The 11,501-nt window shown below is 44.2% G+C and overlaps 1 protein-coding gene across 2 annotated transcripts in view; it reads right to left on the bottom strand.

Moving 5' to 3' along the window:
* Plekhh2 (pleckstrin homology, MyTH4 and FERM domain containing H2) overlaps positions 1-11,501 on the bottom strand; it is a 110,776-nt gene that overhangs the window by 41,293 nt on the left and 57,982 nt on the right. For both annotated transcript variants that reach the window (XR_003377581.1, XM_005354681.3), the window contains 5 exons: positions 11,187-11,331; positions 8,609-8,745; positions 8,400-8,510; positions 7,949-8,035; positions 6,488-6,646 (listed from right to left, as the gene is read on the bottom strand). Coding sequence is in view for 1 of the 2 variants with exons in the window: in XM_005354681.3 (XP_005354738.1) it covers positions 6,488-6,646; positions 7,949-8,035; positions 8,400-8,510; positions 8,609-8,745; positions 11,187-11,331 (639 nt within the window). In the remaining variant the exon portion in view is untranslated. The remainder of the gene's footprint in view (positions 1-6,487; positions 6,647-7,948; positions 8,036-8,399; positions 8,511-8,608; positions 8,746-11,186; positions 11,332-11,501) is intronic.

The following is an 11,501-nucleotide window of genomic DNA, read 5'->3' as shown; positions in this document are numbered from 1 at the left end:
TAATCCCAGCACTCGGGAGGCAGAGGCAGGCGGATCTCTGTGAGTTCGAGACCAGCCTGGTCTACAGAGATAGTTCCAGGACAGGCTCCAAAGCGACAGAGAAACCCTGTCTCAAAAACAAAAAACAAAAAAGATAAATCCACGACCTCAAAGGCTTGGCAAACCAAACCACTTAAAAACTCACTCTTGCCTTTGCCTTGGTAACAGAAGCCTTCCGTATCAGTGCTGTTAAAAGTTGGAGAGCTTATGTCAGCACACAAGTTCCCGGTCTCCTCTCTTCCCTCGTCATCGCATCCCTATCATGTCACCAGCCTCGCTGACTCTGGTGACAGTACCTAGCATTTTAAGTGCTTTTGATGTGTCAGGACCTGTCTGAACGCACTTTACAGGTTGAAATGAAATATATTTCATGTTTTCAACACCCTCAGGGGTTGTCATTATGGTTATCTCCCCTTCCACAGATAAGGACACTGAGGCACGGGGCCTGTGAGTAACTTATTCCTGGTCACGTGGGTGGTGAGTAGCAGAGCCAGCACTAGGGCCTAGGCAGCGTGGTCACCGGCCCTCACGCTCCTGCCTCTGAAGCATCTTCAGCTGTGCTCGTCCATTTCCAACGAACTGCTGAGTTTCCTGTTTCCCAGCCCGGTCCTCACGCCCTAACTCTTCTTTTCCGCACTGGAAAGCACCCACTTCTGTCACTTTCTGCACCCCCGGCTCTCTCACACTGCTCTTCTCAGACCTGCTTCCTGGTTCGAGTCCCCTGATTCAAGCATCTCCTAGTTTCTCCCTCCCTGCCTGGCTTTTCTCCCTTCTCTGCCAACCTGGGATCCCGTGTTTGATCATAAAACAATTCTTGCTCCAGGGTCTATGAGCAAATCACATTCCTATGCTCCTAACAAATCCACTCAACATGACTTCACCTCCACTTGCCTTGAATAGCCCCACGGAGGGTGTGAGAAAGGAGAACACTATCGTAGATGGGTATTCTGAGATGATTTTAGCCATAGTTAACAACTTGAGAGAGGTGAACCTGTGAATGGGGTATTATAACCTTTACTTTGGGTTATTCAAAATGTTATAATAAAAAATACCTTTCAAACCATCACCTTGGTACGCATGAAGAAAAACAAGGATAACGTTAATTGTAGAATCCAGGAGGTAGAGATATCGGTGTTTATTGTAAAAATTCTTCCAAATATATTTCATATTTGAAATTTTATATATGATGATGTCAGAAAAAGTCACCATGCTCCTGTCCCCACACTGTAAAGTCTCTGCTTCTAATATGGGCATTGAAGACACCAGAGAAAAAGAACACAAACTCTAAACAGCACAACTCTGCTCTGTGAGCCCTCGACAACATGGATAAACACCCAATGTCTCTGACCACACACATCCTCAGTGATTATGCCCAGTCCTTCCCACTCTCAGGAGCACCTTTGTCTTGGGGAGACCAAGGAAACCAAGGACAGTATAAGCGACCTCACTCCATACCCTCGAATGCAGACGCCCGTCCATACCGCTCTTCACTTCCTTCCAGCCCTTCCTCGTGCCTTTCCCCGATTCCCGCCCACTCACGTCAGGGTCTAATTCTTAATCTCCCAGGTCTCATAGCTTCTTCCCTCAGCTTGTAACACAGGGCACAAGCCTTTCCCATCCTCTTGTGACTCCACAGTCAACCCAGCTGGATTCTTTCTGGTGTCCTGGAGAGTACAGACAGCCCGTAAACTCCCACCCTACTCATGCCCCCCACTTCCCCTCCTCCCCACTGTGTTCTCTGAGCGTGACCCACAGACCCCACCGTCCTGCTCAAGGGCTCCACTGCCAGGCTCCATGACAGTACCCTCAGGAGTTTCCATCCATGCCCCTACATCCTTACATTTTGGATGTTCCGCTCCCTTGCTCTAAAAGTCTACATTAATTTTTTCTGGATGTCTTCTCTCATTTTTATTGCTCTAACAGTTACTTAAATGATGCCAATCCCCAAGCCCTCCTTTCCCATCCAGCTCTCTCCTCCAATGAGGGTTCTTCTGCTGCCTCCTCGGCTGCCAGTTATTATAGTGCGTGTGAGAGTGTATGGTGGGTGGGTGTGGATGCACAGTCATGAGGTCCATGCGGAGGTCAGAGGACAACTCTGTGAGGTCACTCCCACCTTTCCCCGGGTTCCAGGGATTGAACTCGGGTTGCCAGGCTTGTGTGGCAAGCACCTTCGCTCAATGAGCCATCTTGCTAGTCGGTAATGTTTCTTAGGTAAGATATCTTTACGACCTGGAAACAATGGCATGGTCCCTTTAATACAGTTCCTCATGCTGTGGTGACCCTGAACCATAAAATTATATTGTGTTGCTACCTAACTGTAATTTTGCTACTGCTGGGAGTCAGAATGTAAGTAGCACTGTTTTCGGATGGTCTTAGGTGACCCTGAGAAAGGGCTATTCGACACCCCCTCCTGTGACAATAGATGAGGTGTGACCCACTGCTATAGTGCACACCTGCTGCCCTCCATGATCATCACGGACCAACCTCTCCGAAACATTAGACAAGCCCTAATCAAACGCTTTCTGTTATAGGTTGCCTTGGTCATGTTGTCTTATCATAGCAATAGAGTCATAGCTAACATACCCTCTGACTTCCACGTGCTTGTGGTGACATGTATTTGCCTAAATTCACATACACGCAATAAATAAACAAAACGCCAGTTGTGGAAAGAAAAGTGGTATATGTGTGTGTGCGCCCGATATGAGCAGAAGCTGACATTACCATCCCGATAAAATGAGCAGCAAGCAACCAAATAGAAACTTAGCCCTGAAGAAAAGCAACTGTTAGCCAAGACCTTCTTTTCTTTTCTTTTTTTTTTTTTGGTGCCAATTTAAATATTTTTATTAGACATTCCATTTTCTACCTGTTTTATAAGACACTGCATTTTCCACTTAGGATATCTTCTATTAAACTCAAGAGTTTACTATACGATTTCTCTGAAACAAGGGGGAAAGCTCATGGTTATGAATTATAGAGTGAATGGGTTTAGCCTAGCATTGTATTCATTTTTAAAAGAATATTTTCCACAATGCAAGGAAGTTCCCGATAATAAAGTAAATGTTTGAGTGGTAATGAAATATTTTACCAGAAAAGAAATAAACAAGACTGAGCTGATTGATTCAGCAAAGTGTTTGTCACCACAAGCGTGAGGACCCAAGGTCAATCCCATAGTACCCATGAGAAAGACCAGGAGAGGCAGATTTGCCTGAAAGCCTGATGCTGGGGGTGCAGACACGGGAAGAGCCCTAAAGCTTGCTGGTCAATCAGTCCAGAAGTCTGTTGGGCTCAGTGATAGAACAGAACTCAACAAACAAATATACAAATGAATAAATAAATGAGGTGGGCCGCGATTGAGGAAGACTCCTGACAAACTTTTAGCTTACACACGCGCGCGTGCACGCGCGCGCACACACACACACACACAAGCGCGCGCACACACACAAACACATCACATGTCTCTGTTGAATACGCTTGTGAATTCTTTCTTACTCTGGTGCCCAGTGTTACCTCAGTGGGTCAGATTTTGTAAATATTACTGAATACCACCTGCCCACATTCCCATTAGATATCAATGACAGCGCAGTAATATTTCACCTCTTAAACGGAAGGCAAGCATATCATCATGGATTTGTAGATATTTTACTGTGTCATCTCAAAAGTGACCAACAAGATGTTTCAAACATTTTTAACAGTAAGTGGCTCTGTCCTTTACAGGTCGCTGTCGAGGCAAGCAGAGTTGTGAGCCACACCAAGCCAGTGACGTCATTCTACGTGCTGACGTCACTCTGCGCACTGACGTCACTCCACGTATACTTTTGCCAGAACGTTTGATTGTAATGAACATAGTAGACGCACTGACTGCACTAGCGCTCTGTTAGTGTCTGTATATTGTAAGGGACTATTATTGGAGCTGATATGTAGTACAAAACTATTTTTAATTTCATGGGAATGGACAGTGCTAAAAGCTCAGCTAATTTGAAGCAAATCTTACAGAAAAGGAGGGAAATGGTGCTGTTTTCAGTAAATGCTTGAGAAGTTAATAATTAGTATCCAGTCTGAAATAGTTAACAAAATTCCCCAAACATAATAAAACTACATGGAACTAACCGATCTACCGTGGCATCCTCTTCAGACGTTTGCTTCTAGGTTCAAAGGGGGTAATAACACAGTGCTCCACTGTGCCTGTCACCTGACGGCACATCACACATCCTGAAGCGTCAGAGCTCTTGTGACATTAAAAGGATCACCACACACAGGATTTTACTTAAGCTACTCCCAACCCCACATCTAAGCTGATTGCAATTTTCTTGATTATAAACCATGCTATGCAAAGATTGTTTCTGCAGTAATACACATCTACATCATAGGCGTGTGTGTGGGCACACATCTTTAATCGCAGCGGCTGGGTGACAGAGGCAGGCAGACCTCTGTGTTTGACCACACAGAGAAACCCTGTCTTGAAAAGCACACCCCCCCCCACAACAAAAGTTCTGTATCTCAATAGAGTCACAGTAAACGTATCTCAAAGTCACTCTACTTCTGACTTGTGCATTCCAGACAATGCCAACTATCTGTCACCCTAGTCTTCACATTCAAACAGAGAAGACTGAACACGTGGTAAACATCCCGACAATAAAGTCTGCAAACTCAGATCACTTTCAAAGGACACATTCTTTGAACAAAGAGGATTGAATCAAATGGGTTTTTTTTTAAAAAAAATGCTTTATATTCATTTTAAAATTACATTTATTTATCTGGATGTGTGGGTGGAGGTCAGAGGACAATTTGTGCGAGACAGTTCTTTCTCCCACCATGCGGATATCAGAGACTGAATCCAAGCCATTAGGCTTGGTGACAAGTGCCTTTACCTGCTGAGCCATCATCACACCAGCCCCCGAATGGTGTCTTTTTAAAATAGTTGATATTTGGGCTAAGGAAGCATGCTCAGTCAGTAAAGTGGACCTGAGTTCAAATTCCAGCACCCACAGAAAAAGTGAGGAACGGTGGTGTGCTTTTAATTCCAGTGCTGCAGAAGAGGATCCCTCAGGGCTCTGGCCAGGCAGCCCAGTAAATCTCTGACAGGACCCTGTCTTAAAGAACAAGTTGAGGACTGGTGACATGGCTCGGTGGGTAAAGACACTTGTCACCAAGCCTAATGGTGACAAGTGCTTTGTATTCAATCCCAGAGCCCACATGGTGGAAGGACAGAACTGTCTCTCACAAGCAAGTGACAATGCATTGACTCCACACACAGCTGCACTGACATCTTCCCCCCACACACTCGCAGGTGCATGTGACAACCCCACACACAGCTGCACTGACATCTTCCCCCACCCCACACTCGCAGGTGCACGTATTATAAATAAATACAAATTTTTTTAAATGAAGTAAAAAGCAAGATGGATGGCTCCTGAGAAACACTGAGGTTGACCTTGTACTTCCACATACATGCACACGCATATGCACGCACATGCACAGTACAAACACACTTGTACACACTCACAAAGAAAGTTGATATTCATCCATCTGTTCATCCAAAATTAGTGAGTTAACATTTGAACAAGGACAACGGCAAACTGTGTTCCAGAGTGACACTCTTGCAAACTCAAGTGCATTTCAATGCTGGATTGCAATTTTCTTTAAAGTCCTACTTTTAAGCAGATTTTTAAAATGATATTCCTTATGTCAATTTGTGCATTAAAAATTCTTAGACAGCAAACTGATTTCTGCTCTACTTGCTGGTCTTTTCTATTCCTCTTCCATTGTGTCCTTCAGGTTTTGGTATCCACTCTTTAGTTACTGTTTAGAAAAGGCTTGTTAAGAGCCGGGCAGTGTTGGCGCACGCCTTTAATCCCAGGATTCGGGAGGCAGAGGCAGGCGAATCTCTGTGAGTTCGAGACCAGCCTGGTCTACAAGAGCTAGTTCCAGGACAGGTTCCAAAGCAACAGAGTAAACCCTGTCTCAAAAAACAAACAAAAAGAAAAGGCTTGTTTAATATTTTTACGCAATTATCTATTTAACATGTATGTGTGTGTGCGTGTGTGTATGTGCATGTGCTGCAGCACATGTATGAAGGTCAGAGAAACTGGTGGGAGCTGGTTCTCTCCCACTATGTGGGTTTTAGGGATCAAACTCAGGTCTTCAGCCTTGGCAGCAAACTGGTAAGCCACCTTATCAGCCCAAGCTTACTGCATATTAAGGATATTAACTGGGTTTCACAATTTCAATGACCTAATATTTTCATTTATATTTTTGCACATGGCCATATTTATCTTTCTTTCATCTCTGAGATCCTCTTCCCCGATTTTGGGCAGTATACTAAAAAACACCCTTCCCACCCCAAGACAAAATATTAAATGCATATTATTATCTGAACCCCATTATTCATGATGCATGCAGCTTACCAAAGCAGCTTCCTAGGATGCTGCTGTACATTCAAGTGTCCTACCTTGGTGAGCAATCCCTTGGCTGTTGGTTTGCCCTCAGGCTGCAGGCAAAGTGGATTAGCAGCTTGTACTCGCAGAACGTTCTGTAAGACTTTAATCCACTCTTCCAATATATTGGGAGAATCTGCAGTCAGATAATATGTGTGTTTCTCTGTGGTCAGCTAGAATGGGAGAAGGAATAACCGGAGAGGCACTAATGGTGACTTAGTCCTTGTCCAGTCAAACATCATTACTGACAGGAAAGCAAACACATTACATAGACTCCCTGGTTCCAAGGAAATGTAGAATTCTTTAGCCACTGTGTGAGAATGATGACCACTGAGTTAAAATCATTTGCCTGTGGGCCTGACACTATTAAATCTAGGGTCACGGTTCACACCTTTAATCATTTGCCCGTGGGCCTGACACTGTTCACACTATTAAATCTAGGGTCACGGTTTACACCTTTAATCGTCACACTTTCCTCTTCCCCTCACAGTGTGATGAGCTCTTGACTGCTGGACAGAAAGTGGAGATGATGGTAAACAAACAAAGTTATCAGGGCAAGAGGGACTTGCAGGGACAACAGCGAGATAAAGAACTATAAACAAATGAGAAGAACTTCCACACCAATTCCTGGTGCTACACGTGACCAGTTACTAAGAACTCACAATAGTCCAGTCTCAAATTAACCACGTTGCCAATTTCCCAAATATTTCAGGGCTCTACAGTTGATTCTTGGCAGTCACATGTTGAAGCTCTTCCCGATTCATCCATTTTAACCCCAGGCATCCCCAGTCTACTGGGAATCAATCCTGAACCTTTCTAGCAAATGTCCTCTACCCACCACAGGAACAAGATTAAACAAATAATGGTTATTGAACATTTCAGAAACAAAGTGTCTGGATTTAGATGTATCAGGCTATCTCAAGAGCATGTTTTAAATTGAACGGGGCTATGGGTAAGATGGGCATCAGCCCACTTCTGATAGCACTCTGCAGTACAGTGCCTCTGGGCACCAATAGAGTTCCCTTTTTGAAGTTCGCGGGAGAACTGCCACTGTCCAATTCTATACTAAAATACAAACATTCTTGAATTTGATAGTGTATTATGTCAGGAGTGGACCTAGCCAGAGTCCATCTTCCCAGCCAGTATTTAATTAAAAGCTTCCTTCAAATTTGGCTGAAAATAGTATGTTTCAAACATCTCGGAAATTCATTTACTGGATAACCTTCCCCTAAAACAGCTTGACGTTTTGAGACCTGAAAATGCCCAGGAGATTAAACACGGAAGAACACAGGAAGGAAAGGTATAGGGTCGCGGTGTGAAATACCCATACTTCGTTCCAAGTACAGTTTTAACTAAAAAGTCTTTTGAGTATCAAAGTGATTCTAAAATTAATAAAAATGCATCAAACAATCCAATCTCAATGGAGAAGTGTTTCTCATGGTACCAAAAGAATGATAGATGGAAAAGATGTTCACCTGGACTGTTTGCTTGTTATCGCCCCTCAAGATACTGCTGGATGCGCTAAGTTCAATGTGGCCCTGGGGTTTCCGAATTACATCGCTCTGCACAAAAGGGGGAAGGCAAGCACAGATTAGCTATACCAGCAGCTACAGGAACTGTTTTCCATCATTAATGCATAATTCAAATGGTAACCTTAATTTTACTTTATGTGTATGGCTATTTTACTAGCACAGGTGTCTATACATCATGTGCCTGTACAGGTCAGAAGGGGCCTTCAGATCCCCTGGGACTGGGGTTACAGGTGAGCCCACCATGTAGGTGCTGGGAATGGAACCAGGATCCTCTGCCAGTGCTGAGACATCCCTCTGGGACCCGCAATTAATTTTGTATTACAGGGAAAGAAAATACTGAGAGTCTGTTTCAAAGTAAGAGTCATTCAGATCTCAACGGCCACTGCCCACTCACCGGAGACTTGTAGTAAAGTAATTCACCGCCTTTCAGGACGAACCACCTCCGCTTCCAAGTCTTGACTTTCCCGCTCATTTTTAGTAGATAGCCAGATTTTTCTAACGGTTCCTAATGAAAAGAAAACATTTGAGAATGATGTTTTGTTTTCCTTTGGGAAGTCAAACTAACAGATTCATTAATGTTTCAAAGTCCGAGTCACTGTTTACATTTTTCCCGTTCTCACTGGAGGACGAGCTGGTTTTAGGGAGTTTCTGCTCAGGCTGCGAGCACTCCGAGTCCGCGCTATAGGCATCGGGTGGAATGGCGTAGTCGCTCTCCGATGCCACGGAAGAGACAGACACGCCTAGGAGAACAAAGATATAAACCGAGTCAGTTTTCTTCCTGGCGTGGGCCAACAGCAGCTGGGAGTCCTCCTAAAGATGGCAGCTAACTCCTACATCGTAAACTGCCCTTTGCAAGATTTATTCCATCCCTCTGGCCGTGGAGAACTTCTAATGCAGGAAATGCAACTAAGGGGTTGGAACTGTCACACAAATTTCCAAGAAAGTCAAAGAACATAAATAATATTCTGGTATGATTGGAATTGTGGGTGTTCTCACATATACAATTTATTATGCAAGTCCACTACTGCATCTTTTAGTAAAGATTTAACATATATGTACTTATATGGACAAATAAATGCTGAACCTCAACAGCATTTTTCATGACCATCCAATAAACTACTTGTCAGCTTACTGGCTTTAACTCTCCTCCATGAAAGATGCAAGCAATAAGACTTAAAGACACACAACTATGAAGTAAAACTCAATGGGACGGCTCCCCAATGATAGAGCTGACTTTTTAGAAAGTGTCTTGTGAGTTACAAGCCGTACATGGATGATAGATACAACTGGAGTTTTATAAGTAGTAAATGACGTCAAGACCTTAGGCCATCATGTATTTAAAATAAACCTGTTCACTGAAGTGGCGGTAATTCCACTCCTGTATTCTAGCCTTCACTTACGGTTCAGACAAATAACAATTGTATGACGTAGACACCAGCCATGAGGAGCCTCAGCCATCACCCTGGCTAATGTCCTCACTGTTTAAGGAGTGAAAGCCCAGAGATGGGAGGAGTTGTCCAAAGTCAAATAACTAGGCCGGGGTGATTTTGGAGGGCAAACCTCAGATCCCAAGCCTAGGCCCAATGTGCCAAGCCCTGTTCGAGGTGCTCGGCCTAAGACATACAACAAAAGACACATTTGAGTTCTCTTGGGACAGAGTCCAGGAAAGGGAAAGAGATGCCCGACAGGTAGTAAGGGCAGCAAAAGTGAGGTATGGAGCAGACTGGAGCACAGGGGAGGAGCGAGCGAGCAATGGAGGGCAAGAACGACAACAGGAAGGGAGTGGTCAGGGCGGATCTCAGCGCGGAAGCAACGTTTGAGCAGCGTGATGAAGGCAAGGGGGCTGAGTTACACAAACATGTGGGGAGTCAAGCAGGACGGTGCACACGTATAAATAAGCCTAGCACTCAGGAGGTGAACACAAGAAGATAGGCAGTATAAGGCAAATTTGGGCTATAGTGCAAGATTAGTTTGGCCTCAAAAGATTCTGTCTCAAAACAAAATAGGTTGTAGGGTCTTTTTTTTTTTTTTTTTTTTTTTTTTTTTTTTTATCTGTAAACAAGAGGGCCACAGTGAGGCCAGACTTGAGTAAAGGAAAAGAAAGGAGGAAATAAGATCGAAGATATAAAAGTAGCCCGACAGTTATTATAAAGCTAGCAGCTGCATTCTCAGGGGAAAAAAGGGGAGGGGGACATCACCTGATTGGCCACAGAGAACCAAGTTAGAGCAAGGAAACTGAAAGCAGTGGGAGCCCAAACACTGCCCCAGAGACAGCGTAGTGGCTCCAGATGAAGTCCCAGGCTTTGAAGACAGCAGTGGTTCCGTACAACACAGAAGATCCACACATCTACAAGGCCACATAGACTTTCCTAAAGCACAGGTGCCACTTAGTGGATTCAATCTCTCTGTAAACTCCACCTGTGCACACAGTTTTCTAGAAGCTGGGCTGGGGAGATGGCTCAACGGATCAAGCGCTTGCACAGAAGCAGGAGAATCTGAGTTCAGATACCCTAAAATCCACACCAAACCAGACACAGAAGTGAGCACCTGCCATTGCAGTACAAGATGAGCGGGGCAGACAGGGGTCCCTAGAAGCTTGTGGGCCAGCTAGCCTGGCATCTAAAGCCTGACCAATGGGATTCCTCGTCTCAGAGTGGGAAGCAACACTGAGCTGCTCTCGGAGTTTCCCGTGTGTGCAGTGAACACATGCGCACACATACAGGTTCTAAGAATTTGTTGAAAGTTATAGGTACGCACAAAGTCAAGTTGTAGTGTTTTCCACTTTAATATCAGATTAAGCAACACAAAGTGTAGGTGTGTTTTCTGACGTTTAATAATATAGTAAATAAGTCTATCCCACAAATTTGCAGCAAGGTAACTAAAAAAAAAAACTAACAAAGACACTTCATTTGGGCCCATTATTTCGTTTTATAATAATATGATACACTACTGGCAGTAATAACAGTAAGATGATGATGCTAATGCAAGACTGGTGGTTTGTGTGAGGTCACAGAGAATGAAGCAGAAAATGACCGCTAGAATACCAATGTCTCAGTCCTAGGCGAATGCTCATTTCGCTCCGGCTTGGAGAGCGTATTCTCAGAAATCCTATTAAGATTAGTCCTGAATCACTATTCAGAATGTGCCGACGTTGCCTTCTGCGCATGCGCTTTCTCCTCACCCCGTTTCATGGCTCTGGGACTGCTGGGCCCACTGCGGCTGCGTGTGTCTGATTCCGACGTCCGGGAGCTGGACCTGGAACTGTCCTCTTCCTCTGAGCCAGAAGAATCATCCAGGAAAGGGCTGCTACTTATCTGTGTCGCCTTCTAAAAAAGAGCAGGACAGTCCCCCTGTATCCATCTCTAGTCCAGGTCCTCTTTAGACATACAATGTTTTATAGAAAACGGTCACCGGTCTATTTTTAAAGAAAGGAAATAGTATATTTTGACATCATGACAATCTGTCTTCAAAACTTTAGATTCTAATTAGCTAAGAA

Source organism: Microtus ochrogaster, chromosome 16, assembly GCF_000317375.1.
Source record: "Microtus ochrogaster isolate Prairie Vole_2 chromosome 16, MicOch1.0, whole genome shotgun sequence".
NCBI lineage: Eukaryota > Metazoa > Chordata > Mammalia > Rodentia > Cricetidae > Microtus > Microtus ochrogaster.
Note: the sequence above shows the minus strand (reverse complement) of the source record. Positions and strands in the feature narration are given on the sequence as shown.